Here is a 22,867-nt window from a genome sequence, read left to right on the forward strand (position 1 = left end):
AGTTGACAGTTCAGTTAGGACAAATGATGCTTCCATACTAAATAAAAATAGTTTATTTAAAAAAACAGCATTGCTGTCTTAACTGTGACAGTGTCACTGTCAGCTTCATATCTGGAAATGTCTCTTAGCTTTTCAGTTTCAGTGTGTCATTTTGTTGGATAAGTTTGAGCATTATGAACACTTAAGAGTGTTTATGTTTCACACTTCTTTAACTAAATAACTTGGAGACATGAATTAACTCTGATCTCAAATGTTCTACTGAGTCGTTTTTATAAGGAGACAGTCCCTCTGTGAGAGCCCCACCCCTCTGCACCTGCACTTGCTTACTAGATCTCCTTTGTTCTCTCCTCTGAGTAAGCCTACCTGCCCAGCCCGCCGTCTCATAGAACATAGCTTCTGTGAGAATGTCTAGGTCCCATTTAGTTCAGGAGTCTTCTGCTAGAGCATCTGATGTGAACCATTAACAGATGCTCAGTACCTTTCCAGACAGATTGCCCCCTTGTTAGACAGCTATTACTGGAAAATTCGTGCTTGTGTATTCCAAATCAGCAGGCCTGTTTCATCCAGGTGGCCCACTTTTACCTCTATTTTCTTTTTTTTTGCCACGTTTCCCACACCTGCTTCCCTTTTCTTAAGCAGGCTGGGTTTTTTTAATTTAATTTTGGCTGCACTGGGTTTTCATTGTTGTGTTCAGGCGTTCTCTAGTTGTGGCGCGCGACTCCTTACTTTTGGTTGTGGTGTGTGGGTTTCTCATTGTGGTGGCTTCTCTTGTTGCAGAGCGTGGACTCTGGGAGGCTCCATAGTTGCAACATGCAGGCTCTAGAGTGTGTAGGCTTCAGTAGTTAGGGCACATGGGCTCGGTAGTTGTGGTGTGTGGGCCCTGGAGTGTAGACTCAGTGGTTGTAGTGCATGGGCTTAGTTGCCTTGCGGCATGTGGAATCTTCCTGGACCAGGTATCAAACCCATGTCCCCTGCATTGACAGATGGATTCTTTTTTTTTTTTTTAATTGTTTATATGGTTATGTTGGGTCTTAGTTGAGGCAGGTGGGATATTTTTGTTGCTGCATGTGGAACCTATCCTTATGGCGTCTAGTCTTGGTAGTTGTGGTACACGGGCTTAACTCCCCCTTGGTGTGTGGGATCTTGGTTCCCCGACCAGGGATCGAACCCACGTCCTTTGCATTGCAAGGTAGATTCTTAACCACTGGACCACCAGGGAATACTATTATCCCTTCTTTATAAATGAGGAAACTTAGACTCGTGAGAGGTCTAGTGACTTGATCAGTGGTACACATATGGAGTCAGAACTGAAATTTGAAGCTAGGTCTTTTTTTTTCAATTTATATATATTTTATAATATGGAAAATTTCAAATTATTCTTTGCAGTTTTTGGTATAAATTTGACAATTATATTTATCTTGCAGTCTTTTTCATCTGTTTTTCTCTCACTTTCTGTTGTAATCTGCTGTAATATTTTAAAGTAAATCCCTGATATGTTATTTAAATCATACATAGTTCAGTATGTATCTCTAACTAATAATAACTGATATTTTTTAATATAGCCTGTTCCACATCATCTCATACCAATTCATATTAAAATTTTCTTAACTGCATTAAATATCTTTTTATAGTTTTTTTTTTTTTGATTTAGCATATATTTGGAGAGTCTCTTAAATTTCTTTTAATCAATATCAGTGCCCCATTTTTTTTTTCTTTAAATACCACAGTTTTATTGACGAAACCAGATTGTTGGTCTTGTCGAATAGCCTACATTCTGGATTTGTTTGATTGTTTACTTTTGATATAAATGTTGACAGTGGGAACTCCTACAGATTGATTTCTTTGTCTTTTTTATCTGACTCAATTAGTCCTTGATATTTTCTTGCTTTTTGGCACATGTCCCAACTTCTTCTTACATTATTTCTTGCCTAGTTTTGAGACTAGTCATTTCACTAAAGTCTTTTCAGTTCCTGTTACTGCATTATGTAAATAGTTTATTTCAGTAGCAGTGGAATGATGAGAAGTGCTAAAAAAAAGATTGACAGTACTAAGTGTTGACAGAGGTGTATCATATCTGGAACATTTACATATGACTGGTGAAAGTGTAAATTAGTTAAATTAGTACAACCACTTTGGAATAGTATTTGGCAGTATCTTCTTAAGCTGAACATATACGTTTTCTGTGACCCAGCAATTTCACTTCCAACTATGTATTCAACAGATGTGTGAAAAAGTATATAAAAAACCACATTCAAGAATAATTATAGTAACATTATATTTAGAATAATGCAAAACTGGAAATAGCCCAAATATCTATCAACAGTAGAAAGGATACATGGATTATGGTGTATACACAAATGGAATACTTTATAGTAATGAGAGTGAATCAACCATTGCTATATGCCATACTGTGGATGATTCTCACCAACATAATAGTAAGAAAAGGAAGCGTAGCACTATTTGATTTTACAAATTATAAAACTAGGCAAAATTTTGTGTTAGAAGTCAAGATAATGGTTACTTTAGTTGTTTTTTAATATTGCATTAGTTTATCTCAGTATTATAATTGATTTACAGTATTATATTAGTTTCAGGTATACAACACAGTGATTCAGTATTTTTATAGTTGGTTGTTGCTGTTTAGTCACTAAGTCGTGTCTGACTATTTGTGACCCCATGTGAACTGCTGCACGCCAGGCTTCCTTGTCCTTCACCATCTTCTAGAGTTTGATCAAACTCATGTCCATTGAGTCAGTGATGCCATCCAACCATCTCTTCCTATGTCATACCCTTCTCCTGCCCTCAGTCTTTCCCAGCATCAGGGTCTTTCCCAATGAGTCAGCTCTTTGCATCAGGTGGCCAAAGTATTGGAGCTTCAGCTTCAGCATCAGTCCTTCCAGTGAATATTCAGGAGTGATTTCCTTTAGGATGGACTGGTTGGATCTCCTTGCAGTCCAAAGGACTCTCAAGAGTCTTCTCTAGCACCAGAGTTCAAAAGCATCAATTCTTTGGCACTCAGCTTTCTTTATAGTCCAACTCTCACATCCATACATGACTACTGGAAAAACCATAGCTTTGACTATAGGGACCTTTGTTGGCAAAGTAATGTCTCTGCTTCTTAATATCCTGTCTAGGTTTGTCATTGGAGAAGGCAATGGCACCCCACTCCAGTACTCTTGCCTGGAAAATCCCATGGATGGAGGAGCCTGGAAGGCTGCAGTCCATGGGTCGCTGAGGGTTGGACACGACTGAGCGACTTCACTTTCACCTTTCACTTTTCACTTTAATGCATTGGAGAAGGATATGGCAACCCACTCTGGTGTTCTTGCCTGGAGAATCCCAGGGACGGGGCATCCTGGTGGGCTGCCGTCTGTGGGGTTGCACAGAGTCAGACACGACTGAAGTGACTAAGCAGCAGCAGCAGCAGGTTTGTCATAGCTTTTCTTCCAGGGAGCAAGCATCTTCTAATTTCATGGCTGCAGTTACTGTCAACAGTGGTTTTGGAGCCCAAGAAAATAAAATCTGTTACCTTTTTCACTTTCCCCCCTTCTGTTTGCCATAAAGTGATGGATGCCATGATCTTAGTTTTTTGAAAGGTGAGTTTTAAGCAAGCTTTTTCACTCTCCTTTTTCACCCTCATCAAGAGGCTCTTTAGTTCCTCTTCACTTTCTGCCATTAGAGTGGTATCATCTGCATATCTGAGTTTGTTAATATTTCTCCTGGCTATCTTGATTCCAGCTTGTGAGTCATCTAGCTTGGCATTTTGCATGATGTACTCTGCATATAAGTTCAATAAGCAAGGGATAGTATACAGCCTTGATGTATTTCTTTCCCAATTTTAAACCAATCCATTGTTCCATGTCCAGTCGTAACTTGCTTCTTGTCCTGCATACAGGTTTCTCAGGAGACAAGTAAGGTGATCTGGTATTCCTATCTCTTTAAGAATTTTCCATAGTTTGTTGTGATCCACACAAAGGCTTTAGTGTAGTCAATGAACCAGAAGTAGATTTTTTTTTTTTAATTCCCTTGCTTTTTCTGTCATCCAACTGATATTGGCAACTTGGTCTCTAATTTTTGTGCCTTTCCTAAATCCACCTTGAACATCTGGAGGTTCTTGGTTCACATACTTTTGAAGCCTAGCTTGAAGGATTTTGAACATTACCTTGCCTAGCGTGTGAAATGAGTGCAGTTGTATGATAGTTTGAGCATTCTTTGGCATTGCCTTTCTTTGGGATTGCAGATTGACATTTTCCAGTCCTGTGGCCACTGCTGAGTTTTCCAAATTTGCTGGCATATTGAGTGCAACACTTTTACAGCATCATCTTTTAGAATTTGAAATAACTCAGCTGAAATTCCATCACCTCCACTAGCTTTGTTTGTAGTGATGCTTCCAAAGGCCCACTTGACTTCACACTCCAGGGTGTCTGGCTCTAGATGTGTGACCGCACAATAGTGGTTATGGAGGTCATTAAGACCTTTTTTGTGAAGTTCTTCTGTGTATTTTTGCCACCTCTTCTTAATCTCTTCTGCTTCTATTGTGTATGTTTGTGCTAAGTTGCTTCAGTTGGGTCCAACTGTTTGCAACCCCATGGATTGTAACCCACCAGGCTCCTCTGTCCATGGGATTTCCTAGGCAAGAATACTGAAGTGGGTTGCCATGCCCTCCTCCAAGGGATCTTCCCCACCCAGGGATTGAACCAGCATCTCTTATGTCTCCTGCATTGACAGGCAGGTTCTTTACCAGTAGCCCCACCTGGGAAGTCCCCCTTCTTTTGTTAGTTATCCTTATATTAGCTATGGTTTCCCTAGTATCTCACCTGGTAATGAATTCACCTGCAATGCAAGAGACCCGGTTTGATTCCTGGGTCAGGAAGATCCACTGGAGAAGAGAATGGCTACCCACTGCAGTATCCTGGCCTGGAGAATTCCATGGACTGTATAGTACATGGGGTCGCAAAAAGTTAGACACGACTGAGCAACTTTCACTTTCACTTTCACTTTATCTTTGTAGCTTATTCATTTTTTACATAGCAGTTCATACTTCTTAATCCCATACTCCTATTTTGCTTCTCCTTTTCTTCCCATTGGTTCCCACTAATTTGCTCTCTGTATCTGGAAGTCTGTTTCTATTTTGTTATATTCATTTTTTTTTTTTTTAAGATTTTATTATAAGCAATAATATCCAGTATTTGTCTTTCTCTGTGTGACTTATTTCACTAAGCATAATACCCTCGAAGATCATCCATGTTGTTGTTGCAAATGGCAAAATTTTGTTCTTTCTTACAGTTGAGTAATATCCCATTGTGTGTATATGTGTTTGTGTGTATTCATTGTGTGTGTATATATGTGTGCACACAAACACATGCACTGGGTCTTCTTTTTCCATTTTTCTGTTGATGGACACTTGGAATTGCTTCCGTATCTTGGCTCTTGTAACTAATGCTGCTGTGAACATTGGATGCATGTGTCTTTTCCAAGATGTGTTTTTGTTTTCTTCAGCTATTTACCCAGGAATGGAATCACTGGATCATATGGTAGTTCTATTTTTAATTTTTTGAAAAAATACTGTTTTCCATAGTGAATGTGCCAATTTTCATTCCCACCAACAGTGTACAAGGGTTCCTGTTAATCCACATCCTCGCTAACATTTGTTATTTGTATTCTTTTTGATGATCGCCATTCTGAGAAATGTGAGGTGATATTTCATGATGGTTTTGATTTGCTTGTCTCTGATAGTTAGCTATGTTGAGCATCTTTTCATGTGCCTACTGGCCATTTGTAGGTCTTTGGAAAAATGTCTATTCAGGTCTTCTGCTCAGTTTGTATCAGGCTGTTTGGGTTTTTTGTTTGTTTGTTTTTTAGATTGAGGTATATAAACTGTTTACTATTCACAAATGTTTTCTCCCATTTACTTGTTTTTTTTTTTTTTGTTTTGTCAGTGGTTTCCTTTGCTGTGCAAAGGCTCTTAGGTTTAGTTGGGTCCTATTTGTTTATTGTTGCTTTTGTTTCCTTTGCCTTGGGAGAGAGAGATCCAACAACAACAACAAAAGCTGTGATTTATGTCAAAGAGTGTTCCGCCTGTATTTTTTTCTGGGAGTTTTATGGTTTCTGGTCTTATGTTTACGTCTTTAATCCATTTTGAGTTTACTTTTGTATATGGTATGAGAAAATGTTCTGATTTCATCCTTTTACATGTGTGCTGCAGTTCATGGGGTTGCAAAGAGTCGGACATGACTGAGTGACTGAACTTAACTGAACTGAACTGTACAGTTTCCCCAGCACCACTTATTGAAGAGACTGTTCTTTCTCCATTTTATATTCTTTCTTCCTTTGTTGTAGATTAATTGAGCATAAGTTTATGTGTTTATTTCTTGCCTCTCCCTTCTGTTCCCTTGATCTCTGTGACTGTTTTTGTGCCATTAATATACTGTTTTGATTATGGGAGCTTTGTAGTGTAGTCTAAAGGCAGGGAGCATGATTCCTCCAACTTGGGTTTTTTTTCTCAAGATTGCTTTGGTGATGGTGGCTATTTTTGATGGTGGTAGAGTAGTTACTGGGATGGGACATGAGCGTTTTTCATGTTAACTTCTTTATCTAGATGCTTATTTATGTGTGTTTTGTGAAAATTTATTGAACTATACATTTAATATTTTTGCATATTTCTGTATGAATATTAAAATTTAAAATTTTTTGTTCTGTTTTTAGATTTGATAATAAATAAAATGCAGTTTAAGGGGTCACATTTAAAGTAACCTATTCTTTCCAAGGCCAGGTGCTTGCTGTTGGGAGTATGATGTTGAATAACTGGGAGTCTTCAGGACTCATGATTCTTTTTGGAAGACATATGCTCAAAAAACATGAAGGGAATTCACTGGCAGTCCAGTGGTTAGGATTTGCCACTTTCACTGCTGGAGCCTGGGTTCAATCTTTGGTTGAGGAACTAAGATCCCACAGACTACACAGCATGACCAAAACAAACAACCTGCCCCCCCACGCCCCAGAGATAAAAAAAGAAAACATGAGACCTGACTAGTGAGAATGTAGTATTTGAAGTCATTCCTAAAGTTGATGCAGTGCTTTTGTTTCTGCTTTTTGTGTATATTTAAGATATTTTAATCATGTCCTTTTGTTCTCTTTTCATAGCACCTGACAGATACCTCTCATGGTGTAAGAAATAAGTGTCTGCAGTTACTTGGCAATCTTGGTTCTTTGGAGAAAAATGTCACAAAAGATGCAGAAGGCCTAGCTGTCAGAGATGTTCAGAAGATTATAGGGGATTACTTTAATGATCAGGACCCACGTGTCAGAACAGCAGCTATAAAAGCCATGGTAAACATGATGATGGAAACTAAATGGAGTCCGTTTTTTCATTTGTACTTTTCTTTTTTCATTTTTTTTTTAAGTTAATGGCTAATGCCACCTTGGATAGATACATTCTGAATCCTCTCAGGATACATGTTATCCACACTTTCGGGAAGGTGTTGGTGGCATTACAGAACTCAAAGACACACATTCCTTTATAACAGTTGCTTATCTTGTAGGCTTCTCTGGTAGCTTTTACCTGCATTTCTGAAACCTGGAAGGTAGAGCTTGTATCCCAGGTCCATGGGAGGGATGTTACTTGGTACTGTGGTACAATAAGTACATGTTGTACCCTTGTATTTCAGGAGTATAGGTGAAAGTTATGGGGAGGAGTGCTCCTTAGGGAGAGATGGTGTCAACCATATCTTCCTCAGCCTCCTTACCATTATTTCATATTTTTCCTGGTATCCTCTTGGGACAGCCCATGGGTTAGATTTAGTAAGCATTTGAGTGTTTCTATAGAAAAGCCCAGGTTTCAGATTTCGTATTTATATAGCACTGACTTTGGCCAAAGGGAACCATGTAAGTGGGATGTGATGGGGAAAAATATGTGAGATTGAGGGGAGACTTTGGAAATATTGACTCCTCACCTCCCTAATACTTAAACTGTATCTTTATTGTCTAGTTGCAGCTGCATGAAAGAGGACTGAAGTTACACCAAACAATTTACAATCAGGTACCTTAAATGCTTGCTGTCTGAAAGGAGGGAGGTGAAGGTATGGTGAAATTGAGAGTGGTTACAGTGGTTGTCAGAATTTGAAAACATAGAGCTTCATCTGGCTAACAGTGGCAGTATTAATTGTCATGGTGTATCCACAACATACATTCTAAGAAGAGAATGGGGGATGTGTAATGAATAGCACTAGTATGTGTGAGGAGGACATTTAGGAGAACTTTGGTAGCTGAGTATGAATCCCAGAGTATACAAAACAGAGTTCAGAGTAAGAACAATGGTAGTCTTGCTGATGTCTGTTAACCTGAAGTCAATTCTGGGCACCACGCTTGAGAAACTGGAGTATTTCTGGAGGAGGATGACCAAGACCATGGGATCAGATGAAAAGATATCACATGATTATTGTAGCATTGCTAAGGAAAAGCACAATCAAGTTATAGTATCATTAGGACAAGCTGATTGAGTGCCTAACTAAAAGGCCTTACGGTTACTCTTGTAGAATAATTGGATGTATCCAGAGAAAAGAAGTCTAAATCCAGGCTCAGAGTCCAGTTTTTGTTAGCCTATCGAGTGGTTTTAAGCCTTTAGTGGTAGCTGATAATAAACCCAGCCACTATGACTGCTGTGTAAACCAAGTATGTTCTTTTACAAATGAAGTAGAATGAGTTCAGAATGGTTATGATGGTGTGACCTATAGGAAAACTGTGTGGGAAGCCAAATAATTAAAGGAAACTTGTAAAGATACAGAGGAAAAGAGTTAGTCAGATGATTCAGGTGTTTAGTGACCTAAGACTGTGTTGGTTAATTAGGCAAGCGATGCTGTGGGCCTCGAGAGAGTGAGGGTGGAATGCTGGGGGAGGTTCTGAGATGTGAGGCAGCAATAGTTACCATACTGAGTTCCCTTTTGATTATGTTGAGTTTGAGAGGTTGATGGGATACTCATGAGGAGGATTTCAGGTCTGGAAAGATCAGAGCTGGAGGTGGATATTTGGAGTCATCAGTATCCAGGGAGAGGAAGAAAATCAGAAGAAATGAAGGATGGAGCCAGAGGAAAGGCCAGACATTTAAGGAAGGAGCCCTAGAATGGAACTGAGGAACAGCTTGATGGGGGAGGAGGAAAAGCATATTCCGGAAGAGGCAGGAGGGCATTCTTGTAGTCAGCAGTGTTAAAATGCTGGTGAAAGGGTATTTAGGATAGGGCTGAAATCTGGTCATTGGGCTAAGCAACAAAGTGGCCATTAGTGAGTTTTTAAAGAGAGCAGTTGTAGTAGAGTGGTGGGATTGGGGAGCGCCAGATCAGGGTCTGTTGAGGTGAGCCAGTTTAAGGTGATTATTGACTATGAGTGAAGAAACTTGACTGATGGGAAAGTGGGGTGGAAGTTGGCAGAAGGGAGCATAGGATTAAGGGTTTTTTTGTTGTTGTTGTATTTTAAAGATAGTTGCTAAGTATATTTATATGTTGGAGAGAGAGCTAGGGTTTTGGGAGAGCTAGTATTATGGTGGTCTTTCCTGGTGACTCAGTGGTAAAGAATCTGCCTGCCAATGTAGGAAACTTGGGTTTGATCCCTGGGTCGGGAAGATCCCCTGGAGAAGGAAATGGTAACCCACTCCAGTATTCTTGCCTAGGAAACCCAATGGACAGAGGAGCCTGGCGGGCTATAGGCCATGGGGTCACAAAAGAGTCAGATGCGACTTAGCAACTAAACAGCAAGGACAGCAAGTGTTATGGTGAAAGAGGCAAAGGGGAGTAAATGATAGAGTAAATTCCTTGAGGCAGAAAATCAGATTCATGAGCTGATTCATCAACAGATGTTATTGAGAACCTAATGCTGGCTGTGTAATGCCAAGCATGATAGATGGGACCTGTGCCCTTCCCATTCTCTTAGATAAGACGGCAATTAATAAATAAGCAAGCACAGTTATAGCATATGAGTATTGCTGTGAGGTAAAGCAATAGGATGCTAACTTAGAGAATCACAAGGAAGATCTTTCTGGAGGATGGTAAGGGATGGTCATATGAGGAAGTGATGGGATTCATAGCAAAAATAGGATTAGGAACTAGAAAGGACCCTTTTCCCTCAGCTATTGAGAAAACAAGATGTGGCAGAATACAGGAATAAATGAGCTTGTAACTGGTACGGAGTAGCTGAGTGGGTTTGTGCATGATAACCTTGATTTTTCTCAGATACACAGGTCGCCTGATGGCTGGTAGTGGGATAGAAGTCCTGAGGGGAAGGTTAAGAAAAGCTGCCTTGGAAATGGAAGTTGAAAGCCAGACTGTAAGGGATTTCAGAGTACAGCTAATAAGGTTTGATATCATGAGTTACCCATCCCCTGGAGAGTGTGGTCTTGGCCAGTGTTCTTCTGCCCTTAGGAGTCTTAGGTTCGTGGAGCAGCTGTAGCACAAGTCTTGAGGGGATCCTGTGTGACGATGCAGGCAGTGCTGTCAGGAGACCGAAGTAGGAAAGAGTACAGAGCAAGGAGAAGGCGGTTTATTTGGAGAGAAAAGATGGAATTAAAGCAGTGGTTTTCAACCAAGGTAATTTTGCCCCCCAGGGAATATTTGGTGATGTGTGGAGGTATTTTTTATTCTAATAATTTTATTTATTTATTTTTGGCTGTGCTGGGCCTTCATTTCTGTGTGGAATTTTCTCTAGTTGCAGTGAGCAGGTGCTACTCGCTACTTGCGGTGCACGGACTTCTAATTGCAGTGGCTTCTCTTGTTGCAGAGCACGGACTTTAGGGCCTGTGGGCTTCAGTATTTGCGGCTCCTGGACTCCAGAGCACAGGCTCAATAGTGGTGGTGCACTGGACTTCATGGCTCCGTGGCACGTAGGATCTTACTGGATCAGGGATCAAACCCATATCTCCTGCACTGATTCTTCAGTGTAGAAGTTTTTTTTTTTTTTTTTTTGAGGTATTTTTGAGTATTGCAGTTGCTGGGGAGAGGAAGAGGGTGCAGTACTATGACTGTCTAATGGCTAGAGGCCCAGGGATGCTGCTAAACGTATCGCACAGGTCAGCCCCTCACAACAAAGAATTATCCAATCCAAAATGTTGATAGTAGCAAGGTTGAGAGACCTTGCTTAAACAGATAGTTAGCTCAAGTGGGATGAAGAGCAGGTATGATAGGTAAGTTATGACCTTGGAAGAACCGATAGAGTAGCATGTTATAGTCAGAGCATGGAATATAAGATTTTAAAATTTCAAAAGCTGTAGTTCTGGCTGTTGTTGCAGTCTAAGGTGTTCTATGACTGTGGGTGGAGTAGGGATATTCCATTTCAGACCAAAGTAAAACAGGAAAATTTGGCCTCTTTTTGACAGTTTAGCCAAAAGCTGCCAAATTATACATTTAATTTGGCATTAAAATTGTACATTTATTTAGAGTGCTTGAGTTTTCAGATGGACTGTCAGTCAGAAATTTGTGCTCTGAATTTACAGATAGGGGAAAAACTCATCTTTGGTGTTTGAGCCTGTAAGGGTAGCACTGTGGGGTTGGACCAAGCTTTGCTAGGATTGATGCTATTCTAGTTGGCTTTTGGGCTGTCAGTCTGTGGTTCTCCTTTCAGACATGGGGTGGGAGGGTACACAAAACAATTTTTTACTGTGCAAAGGTTGAAGAAGTTAAAACCATATGTACAACAAACAAACAAACAAACAAAAAACAACCATATGTACATATTTTGATTGGCATCCTGGTCCAGCCACTTTATCTTCATTTTGAAAGTAGTTTGAACATCACCTGGGAGGACATAGAACTAACAGACTTCTGGAATCCTTGTTTGCAGGCTTGTAAACTACTCTCTGATGACTATGAACAAGTGCGCAGTGCTGCAGTCCAGCTCATCTGGGTTGTCAGTCAACTCTATCCTGAAAGGTCAGTGTGGGTGTCAGCCAGCTTTTGTTCATTGCTAAGCCATTTTCTTTCCTCCCACTATGTTAAAAGCCTACCTCCAGAAAAGGAATGTTGGAAGGCAGTGTGGAATAGGAAAAAGCATGGACCCTGAAAATGAGGATGCCTGGGCCTTGCCTTTCAGCTCTGCCTTGAACTTTCTGTACACGTTAGGAAAGATACTTCACCTCTCTGGGTCCCAGCTTCCTCAACTATAGATGAAGAGATGGATGGCTGTTCTCAAATGCTATCTCCTCCACCTCTGCCCACCCCTTAAAAAAGTCTTTAAAATGCTTTGGAGCCCATTTTAGTTAATACAAAAGTCAGCTAAAGATACCAGGTAAGTTTGAGAATAATGATCCCTTATGTACTGTTGCCCTGGTTAAAAATATTTTCATAGGGAATTCCCTGGTTGTCCAGTGGTTAGGACTTGGCACTTTCACTGCTGGGACCTGGGTTCAATCTCTGATCGAGGGAATTAGAATCCCATAAGCTGTGCAGTTTGGTTAAAAAAAAATTTTTTTTCACAATAATTAAATAATTTATTTTCTAGTGATTCTTTGAGGTGGAGAAATAGGTATTATTTATTCTGTTTTATAGAAGAACTCCTTTTATAGGAAAAAGCAGTGTTTTTTTCTTCCTCATTAAACACATTGAAATTGGAAAAGCAGAATGAGTTACTAAAGCTATAGACCTCTCACTCCCCAAAAAAAAACTACTATTTGGAAATTGTCTTTTCATTTAGGACCAGATATGTAAGTATGTTTTATATTGGTTTAAACTTAAAGATATAAAATACTTTGTGGTAGCTGTTTTTGGTATCTCATAAATCTTTGAATTTTTGCTGTGAAATACTTTTTATCTAAGACACAAATTTGCAGTGCAAATAAAAATAAAGAAATCCTAGAGAGATTTGTTTACTCTGAAATGTATTTCGTCATTCTAGGATTTGAATTATTCAGTTATTTCTATTTGCGTGTCAGTTGTCACTGGTCATTCTCAGTTTTTTGAACCTATAATTTTAGGTTCATGTTTTGTCACTTTTGGTTTCTTTTAATATAGCATTGTCCCAATCCCTTCTTCTAATGAAGAAATTCGCTTAGTTGATGATGCGTTTGGAAAAATTTGTCACATGGTCAGTGATGGCTCCTGGATGGTTCGAGTTCAAGCTGCAAAGCTATTGGTAAGTTGCGTCTTCTTTAATGAACATATTACCTGTTACACTTGTACAGACATTTTGAGAAGCTAGATAGGGACAAGTGGAATACACTTTTATAAAGCTTCATGTTTCTTAAAATAGAAAAGGCTCATTTTCCCATAGTCTTTTAGAACTAGAAAGAATTTTAAAGATAATCCTATTTAATCTCGTTAGCATATTAGACAGCCAAAGCCTAGAGAAAAAGGAACATAATAGTAAAAATAACTGCTACTGTTTCTAAGCACCTGGTATGGCCTACATGCTTTGCTATAAGGCCATTAGATTATCTCATTTATTCTTACTATTCTTATCTCATTATTCTCTGAGAGCCTAAGTAAATATTTAACTTAGACAGATAGGAAGTTCTAGGAGATTTAGATGCTAATCTGACTTTTAGCCTTGCTCTTTCCTACTGTTTTGCCTTTGGGGATCCTGGTACATTTATAAAAAATTTTTTTTAACTTTTCAGAGATAGAACTGTTTTACAGAAGGAGTGTTGGTGTAATACTGAGCTTTATTTTATACCTGTGTTGTCTTGGACATGTCACTTAGTCTTAGCCTCAGTCTCTTCATCTGTATCTGTCAAGTGGCTTATAGTATTTCTCAGGTTTACCTCACAGGGCTGTCATGATACTCAAATGAGATCCTTTCTGTGAAAATGTGTATAAATTGTAAAATACTGCCCTATGCAAGGTAGTGGGGTGGTTATAATATATAAACATATATATAACCATCTATAAAAATTTATATTAGTGTCACAGCAAGAAAGCCTGAAATTCTTTTTGATCACTTTTGAGGGCCTCCAACTCTGCCAGTCTTAGTAAGATTGTTGGCTAAAAAGTTTGGACCTGACTGTACTGGACACAAATATAGTGATAGCCCTTGTCCTTTGATCAGTATTTTGGGGGTAACTGCTAAGACGTTTGTGAAGCATTTTTGTGGAAAAATAAAGAATTTGGATGATTTCATTTTTTCCTGCTTATATATTATATTGCCTGTCCATAATAAACAAGCCAGCTTTTAGTGATTTTATTTTTGAATTCATATTTTAAAGCATTGTTTTGATTTGTGGATATTTTAACATTCAGAACAATTCAGTCATTCATCAGATTCTTTCAGTCAACATGTACTGAGCATCTGCAGTGTGTTATAGTGTGTGTGAGAGGATGTTTAAGAGGAATAATTCAATGATATATTGTCATCTGAGTAGGCAGGTTAGAAAAGTAATCCTTAAAACAGAGTCATTCAAATTTTTGGTGTTGTGTATATAAAGCTATATGAATAATGAATTGCAGTGGTGAGCAGAAAAGGTTTTCACTTAGACTCTAGTTTGAGTCAAGTGCTTTATGTTATTTCAGTAATTTCAAATCCAAACAACTCTAAATTATGCAATTATGTTTATACTTCAAAAGTAATTTTTAGTCTAATTTTGCTAATAATAATAATTGTTACTGTTTATTGAGTTCCTAGCCTACTAAGCTTTTAGTCACAAAAGCATATTCATATACACATGCATATACACCTGCTTCCTTATACACAAGCACACGTGAATAGATGCCTACATACTTACACTCATATATATTCACTTTTTGCAAATAATTTTTAGTTCTTTTAGACTCTTTGAGGTAGATATATTATTCATTTTATAAATAATAAATCTAAAGGGTTTAGGAAAGTATAATTTTTCCAAGGCCACATAGGTAGTAATAATACTTGATGCTCTAAAGCCCATGTAGAATTCCTTCCTAGTGGGGGTCCAGTTATATATTGGGAGCTGTGGTTGTACGGCTAAGGTCCTGCTGGTTTACTAGTTCCTCTGTGCAAGCTAAGAGGTAAACTCCGCTGCTCCAACTCTTGAGTAGACAAACCCATAATCAGTAAACTGTATTTAGTCTTCAGACTATATGTTCATTAATTCAACAAACTGAGCATAATGTGTGTCTTCAAAAGAGTGGATGGTCAGGTCGATTGACATAGGCAGTCAATCAGTTATAATATTGGTACTTCTAGGAAAGAGCATCTAACGCATGCGCAGAAAGCTTGGAGGAGGTAATTTCTTAGCTGACTTTGAAAGGTGAGTATGGGTTAGCTAGGTAAAGAAGTAGGGAAGGAGAAAATGTGAGCAGAAATATGAGTACACTATCATGCATACTAACATCATACTCAACTATAATATCATACTAAACTACAATATCATGTTAAACCACAAGCAGTTTGATACGTTTTGGTAAGAGGGAGTGTTCAACTTGGGTGATGTGTGACAAGAGTAAGCTCTAGAGGAAAGCAGAAGCCAGGCTTTCAAGAACATAAATGAAATGATAAGGCTTTAGACTTAAGTCCATGTTGTACAAAAAGTGAATAGAGTCCATTCTGCTTGACTTACAGCGGGATGAAAACTTTCAGATATTTTATAAAATTTCATACCATAATGCAGTTATCTCTTGTCAGTTTTCCTCACTAGTATGTGAAATTGTTGAGTGCAGAATTGATGTCTTTTTGTATTTGTATTCTTCTTCCTGGTAACTCTAGGCATATAAAGAAATGGTTGCTAAATATGTATTTGTTTAAGGAATGAATGGACAAATGAATGAATAGAATGCAATGAAAAGCAAAGTAGTAGTTAAGGCAAAGGATTCTGGAGCCTGGGTTTATAGCCCAGCTCTATAATTTACGCTCTTTGTCACCTTGAATGAATTGCTTTATCTTTTTGTGCCTTCTTTCTTCGTTATGTACGTTGTGACTAATAATAGTTGTAGTGAGTATTACATGAGTTAATATGTGTATAAAGCAATTAGAGCAATGCATGACACCTAGTAGCTCTATATAGGTGCTGCTGCTGCTGCTGCTAATGGTTTTATTATTTTCCTGATGATTCAAAACCCATAGGGATGTTTACTATCAAGAATAATGTTATCTTTATGCTCTTAAGTTGGCAGCAAACTAAATTTTAAGATAATATTTAGGTCTTAATAGTTGTTTACTTTGCTCTGGATTCTTCTTTTTTATAGGGCTCTATGGAGCAAGTCAGTTCTCATTTCTTGGAACAGACGCTTGACAAGAAGCTGATGTCAGATCTGAGGGTAACTTGAATTCTTTGTTGTTTAAACTGGGTTTCTGAAACCAAAATCAGTGGAACTGTATGTCAGGTTGTGTTGATTCAATTTTATAGCCCATGAATTTGTTAATGTAGGGTGACTAGATTACATTTTAATTTAAAATCTTAGTGCTGGGTGCCAAGTTGCTTCAGTCGTGACCGACTCTGTGCAATCCTGTAAACTGTAGCCTGCCAGGCTCCTCTGTTGTTGGGATTCTCCAGGCAAGAACACTGGAGTGGGTTGCTCTGCCCTCCTGCAAATTCTTAGTAACTTGACCCAAATCACAAATTACTTCATTACATTTTAAATTATCTTAATGAGATACTTTTCACGGGTTGTGTTTTATAAAGAAGACGCAAGATTAACTTTCTCTTTTAGAAACTACAAAGGTCTGGTCTTATTTTATTAGATTGTATGACATCTTAGAACTCCTTTCAATAGCAATTCTCTTGGAAGAGTTTACATGAGAATTCAGTAGCAGCATCCTGTTACTCTGAACAGTAACAGAATGCCCTTAAACTAACTGATGGTTCTCTGATATAGTTGTCAGGAACAGATATGAGCCTGAAAATATGATAGGATCATTTATTGTCAGTATCTTAAGTTTTAAATTATAAAAGTGTTAATAAGGAATCAGAATCTTGACAAGTAGAAGGAAAAGGGAAACAGTTTACCCGTATTCCCACTACTCTTAACACATCATTTTGAGGTATTTGTCTTCAGCTGTTTCTTATGAATGTTTTAAACATGGAATCATTATATACAGATAATTTTGTAGTCTACTTTTTACCTTTACCGCTACATGCTTTTTTCATTTTGTTAGCTTATAGTTTTTACTGATAGTGTAATATCCCATTAAGTAGATGTATCATCATTTTGTAGCCCTTTGTTATACATTTATAGTTTCTCCTAAATTTTTCCACCGTTATAAATCATATAGAGAGTGTTATCTCCATGGATTTTTTAGATCTTTTCTTCTTTTGATTTATTACATAAGATAAATTCTTAGGAATGGTTGAAGAGTTGATATCTTTGCTTCATGAAACATTGCCATATGGCTTTCTTGAAGGGCATTCCCTTCATTTGAGGTCAGTGATTGCTTCAGTGTTCTTTGTGTATACTGGAGTGGAAGTGCAAAGAAGGACATGCTCATGGTGAATGATGAGGGATGGGTAATTCAAGGGTTCCTAAGATACATTGCAAGCCACAAATGGGTCCAAACCACATCCCTGTAGGCTCAGGTGCTATATTTCATCAGTGCCTTTGAGATCATCAGCTGGGAGGGTGTGGTCTCACTCCAGCAAGATTCATAGAACCTGATATCTAAAGCAGATTGCCACTGACTTCCCTGGTGGTCCAGTGGATAAGAGTCCGAGCTCTCAATGAAGGGGGCCAGGGTTCAAGCCCTGTCAGGGAACTGGATTCTACATGCCGCAACAAAGATCGAGCATGGCACAAACAAGACCCAATGCAGGCAAATAAATAAAAATATATATAAAAGACCTGGTGAACCCAAATAAATTAAAAAAATAAAGCACGATGCCAGTTTATTCATTTATGAAGGTAACTGTAACTGTCAAGTAGACTCAATATTTACTTTAGCCAACTAGTATATCTCGCCTTAAGCAACCTGTGTAGGAAGTAAATTTGAGGCTTGCTTGGTGAGCATAATGTTGCTCAAATAAAGCATAGTCCTATGGTTTGAAAAAAATTCTTTTCTAGAGCTAGTGTATTGTCTACCCAGGATGATGCTTAGAGGGATACTGCCATTATTTTAACCTCTCTAGTTCTCTCTTTCCTGTGTTGCCATAGCAAACATAACCACCTCTCTGATGAATAGTCTTGTGTTCTCTTTAATAAAGCTGTGAGTGTGTTTCTTCAGTCACTCAGTCATGTTGGACTTCTTTGTGACCCCATGGACTGTAAAACTTACAGGCTTCTTCTGTCCATGGGATTATCCCAGCAAAAATACAGGAGTGGGTAGCCATTTCCCCCTCCAAGGAATATTCCCAGCCCTAGTATCGAACCCAAGTCTCCTATGCTCCTGTATTCGCAGGCAGATTCTTTACCAAGTGAGCCACTTGGGAAGTTACTATCTTTGATCAGATTACTATCAGCTTTGATAGACCTGAGAGTCTTTGTCTTTGCTTCAAGTTGAATTTGCATATCTCTGCTCTGATAACTATTGAATGTTTTTTTTTTAAATTAACTTTCAGAAAGCAGTCTTTTTTTTTTTTTTTTTTTAAGATTTATTTATTTACTTTAAAATTTTTATTTTTTCATTGTGCTGGGTCTTCATTGCCACACAGGCTTTCTCTAGTTGTGGAGCGCAGGGCTTCTCTTGTTGTGGCACGTGTGCTCTAGGTGTGTGGGCTGCAGTAGCTGCGGCTTATGGGCTCTACAGTGTGGGCTTAGTAGGTGCACAGGCTTAGTTGCTCCATGACATGTGGGATCTTCCCAGACCAGGGACTGGACCCATGTCCTCTGCATTGACAGGCAGATTCTTAACCACTAGATGACCAGGGAAGCCCCCGAGAGCAGTCTTTATTTCTCACTTTCTCATGTTCTTGGTGTGCAACTTCACTGTTCTCTCATGAATCTCCAGCAAGTGGTAATTGTTGTCTTCTACAGAGGAAACGCACTGCACATGAACGTGCCAAGGAACTTTACAGTTCGGGAGAGTTCTCCAGCGGCAGGAAGTGGGGAGATGATGCTCCCAAGGAAGAGATAGATACGGGGGCTGTGAACTTGATTGAGTCAGGAGCTTGTGGAGCCTTTGTTCATGGATTGGAAGATGAGATGTACGGTAAGAATGACTTCATAATAATAGCAGTGCCCACTTACTGAATGACTGCTATGTCACTGGCATTGTATTGAGCGATACAGATTGTCTCACTTGATCTTCATAGTCACTCAGTGAAGACTTTATTTCACCTTCATTTTTTAAAAATAATTCTTTTATTATTTATTTGCATATTTTTGCTTGTGCTAGCTCTTCATTGTTGCACTTGGGCTTTCTGTAGTTGCGGTGAGCAGGGGCTACTCTTCGTTGCAGTGTCCTGGCTTCTCATTGCAGTGGCTTCTCTTGTCATGGAATACAGGCTCTAGGCACATAGCCTTCAGCCGTTGCAGCACATGGGCTCAGTAGTTGTGGCTCAAGGGCTCTGGAGAGCAGCCTTAGTAATTGTGATGCACAGGCCTAGTTGTTCCTTGGCATGTGGAATCTTCCCAGACCAGGGATGGAACCTGTGTCCCCTGCATTGGCAGGAGGATTCTTATCCACTGTACCACAAATGAAATGGAAAGTCCCATTTCATTTTTGTTTTGTTTTTAATATAAATTTATTTATTTTAATTGGAGGCTAATTACTTTACAATATTGTATTGGTTTTGCCATACATCAACATGAATCCGCCACGGGTATATACGTGCTCCCCATCCTGAACCCCCCTCCCACCTCTCTCCCCATACCATCCCTCTAGGTCGTCTCAGTGCACCAGCCCCAAGCATCCAGTGTCATGCATTGAACCTGGACTGGCGATTCGTTTCATATATGATATTATACATGTTTCAATGCCATTCTCCCAAATCTTCCCACCCTCTCCCTCTCCCACAGAGTCCAAAAGACTGTTCTATACATCTGTGTCTCTTTTGCTCTCTCACATACAGGGTTATTATTACCATCTTTCTAAATTCCATATATATGCGTTAGTATACTGTATTGGTGTTTTTCTTTCTGGCTTACTTCACTCTGTATAATAGGCTCCAGTTTCATCCACCTCATTAGAACTGATTCAAATGTATTCTTTTTTATGGCTGAGTAATACTCCATTGTGTATATGTACCATTGCTTTCTTATCCATTCATCTGCTGATGGACATCTAGGTTGCTTCCATGTCTTGGCTATTATAAACAGTGCTGCAATTAACATTGGGGTACACGTGTCTCTTTCAATTCTGGTTTCCTTGGTGTGTATGCCCAGCAGTGGGATTGCTGGATCATAAGGCAGTTCTATTTCCAGTTTTTTAAGGAATCTCCACACTGTTCTCCATAGTGGCTGTACTAGTTTGCATTCCCACCAACAGTGGAAGAGGGTTCCCTTTTCTCCACACCCTCTCCAGCATTTATTGCTTGTAGACTTTTGGATCGCAGCCATTCAGACTGGCGTAAAATGGTACCTCATTGTGGTTTTGATTTGCATTTCTCTGATAATGAGTGATGTTGAGCATCTTTTCATGTGTTTGTTAGCCATCTGTATGTCTTCTTTGGAGAAATGTCTATTTAGTTCTTTAGCCCATTTTTGATTGGGTCGTTTATTTTTTGGAATTGAACTGCAGGAGTTGCTGGTATATTTTTGAGATTAGTTGTTTGTCAGTTGCTTCATTTGCTATTATTTTCTCCCATTCTGAAGGCTGTCTTTACACCTTGCTTATAGTTTCCTTTGTTGTGCAGAAGCTTTTAATTTTAATTAGGTCCCATTTATTTATTTTTGCTTTTATTTCTAACATTCTGGGAGGTGGGTCATAGAGGATCCTGCTGAGATTTATGTCGGAGAGTGTTTTGCCTATGTTCTCCTCTAGGAGTTTTATAGTTTCTGGTCTTATGTATAGATCTTTAATCCATTTTGAGTTTATTTTTGTGTATGGTGTTAGAAAGTGTTCTAGTTTCATTCCATTTCATTTTTGAAAGATATTTCCCTGGGAATCCAATTCTAGGCTTTTCTCTAGCTGTGGTGAGCAGGGTCTACTCTCTAGTTGTGTTGCACAGGCTCCTGTTACAGTGGCTTCTCTTGTTTTGAAGCATGGACTCTAGGCACGTGGGCTCATTAATTGCAGCTTGAGGGCTTAGGTGTTCCAGAGCATGTAGGTTTTTCCTGGACCAGGGATCGAACCACTGTTCCCTGCATTGCAAGGTGCATTCTTAACCACTTGACTACCGGGGAAGCCCTGCTGTAATTTAAAATTTCTGTTTTTCTGTATGTAATGTATCTTTTTTTACTGTCTGCTCTTCAGGCTTTCTCTTTATTACTGGTTTTAAATGATTTAATTATCATATGGCTTGGTATAATTTTCTTCATATTTCATATACTTGGAGTTTGTTGAGCTTCTTGGATCTATGGGTTTGTTCCGCTCAGTTCAGTTCAGTCGCTCAGCCATGTCCGACTCTTTGCAACCCTATGAATCGCAGCACGCCAGGCCTCCCTGTCCATCACCAACTCCCGGAGTTCACTCAGACTCACGTCCATCGAGTCAGTGATGCCAGCCAGCCATCTCATCCTCTGTCGTCCCCTTCTCCTCCTGCCCCCAATCCTTCCCAGCATCAGAGTCTTTTCCAATGAGTCAACTCTTCGCATGAGGTGGCCAAAGTACTGGAGTTTCAGCTTTAGCATCATTCCTTCCAAAGAAATCCCAGGGCTATCTCCTTCAGAATGGACTGGTTGGATCTCCTTGCAGTCCAAGGGACTCTCAAGAGTCTTCTCCAACACCACAGTTCAAAAGCATCAATTCTTCGGCACTCAGCTTTCTTCACAGTCCAACTCTCACATCCATGCATGACCACTGGAAAAACCATAGCCTTGACTAGACGAACCTTTGTTGGCAAAGTAATGTCTCTGCTTTTGAATATGCTATCTAGGTTAGTCATAACTTTCTTTCCAAGGAGTAAGTGTCTTTTAATTTCATGGCTTTGGTCACCATCTGCAGTGATTTTGGAGTCCCCAAAAAGTAAACTCTGACACTGTTTTCACTGTTGCCCATACAAACTATGGGTTTGTAGTTTTTATCAAATTTGAAAAATCTTTGTTTGTTATTTCTTTAAATATTTTTCTGAACCCATGTTCCTTTGGGGTCTCCCAGTTACATATATATTCGGCTACTGAGTTTGTCCTGCAACTCACAGGTGCTCTATTCTTTTTTTTCACTTTTTAGTCTTTTTTCTCTTTGTTTCATTTTGAATAATGTGTGTTTTGTCTTATCTAATCTTTTCTTCCATAATGTCTAATCTGATGTTGATTCCATCTAGTTTATTTTTCACCTCAGACATTTTAATTGTCATCCCTAGAAGTTTGATTAGAATTTAAGTTTCTTTTCTTTAGTGTCTTCTATGTCACTACTTAATATGTTTAATCTTTCTTGTAGCTTTGTCAACAGAGAATGTATTTACAGTAACTGTTCTAATGTCATTGTCTTCTAGCTCTATTACTTTTGTGATTGCTGGTTTTGATTGGTTGAGTTTTCTCTTCATTATGGATTGTATTTTCCTGCTTCTATCCATGCCTGGTAATTTGTGATTGGATGCCAGACACCATGAATTTTACTTTATTGAGTGCTGAACATTGTTATATTCCTGTAAGTATTCTTGAGCTTTGTTCTAGAATGCATTTAGCTCAGGTTTTATTTTTTAGCTTTTTTAGGTGGACTGGAGTAGCACTAAGTCTCAGGGTTATTTTTCTCCACTAGTAAAACAACCCTTCTGAAAAAACTTGTTGACCATCTGTGAATTTAGGAGATTGTTTCCTCAAATCCTGGAGTGGTTCTTTCTCAGGCCTTGGGTGGTTTCTTCACAGATCAGAAATTGACTGAAGACTTAGGAGGGCCGTCTGCAGGTCTCCCAGCTTTCTCTGTCTGTGCACTTCTTTCCTTTCTATAC

General features: G+C 39.0%; 1 protein-coding gene across 1 annotated transcript in view; it reads left to right on the top strand.

Annotated features, from left to right (window-relative positions):
* Nucleotides 1-22,867, top strand: part of INTS4 (integrator complex subunit 4) — a 111,264-nt gene that overhangs the window by 35,277 nt on the left and 53,120 nt on the right. Inside the window, exons 5-10 of the mRNA XM_006077388.3 lie at nucleotides 7,144-7,329; nucleotides 7,988-8,038; nucleotides 11,824-11,912; nucleotides 12,990-13,110; nucleotides 16,134-16,205; nucleotides 18,852-19,026. Coding sequence (XP_006077450.1) covers nucleotides 7,144-7,329; nucleotides 7,988-8,038; nucleotides 11,824-11,912; nucleotides 12,990-13,110; nucleotides 16,134-16,205; nucleotides 18,852-19,026 — 694 coding nt within the window. The remainder of the gene's footprint in view (nucleotides 1-7,143; nucleotides 7,330-7,987; nucleotides 8,039-11,823; nucleotides 11,913-12,989; nucleotides 13,111-16,133; nucleotides 16,206-18,851; nucleotides 19,027-22,867) is intronic.

The sequence above is a fragment of the Bubalus bubalis genome, chromosome 5 (genome assembly GCF_019923935.1).
Source record: "Bubalus bubalis isolate 160015118507 breed Murrah chromosome 5, NDDB_SH_1, whole genome shotgun sequence".
Classification (NCBI taxonomy): Eukaryota; Metazoa; Chordata; class Mammalia; order Artiodactyla; family Bovidae; genus Bubalus; species Bubalus bubalis.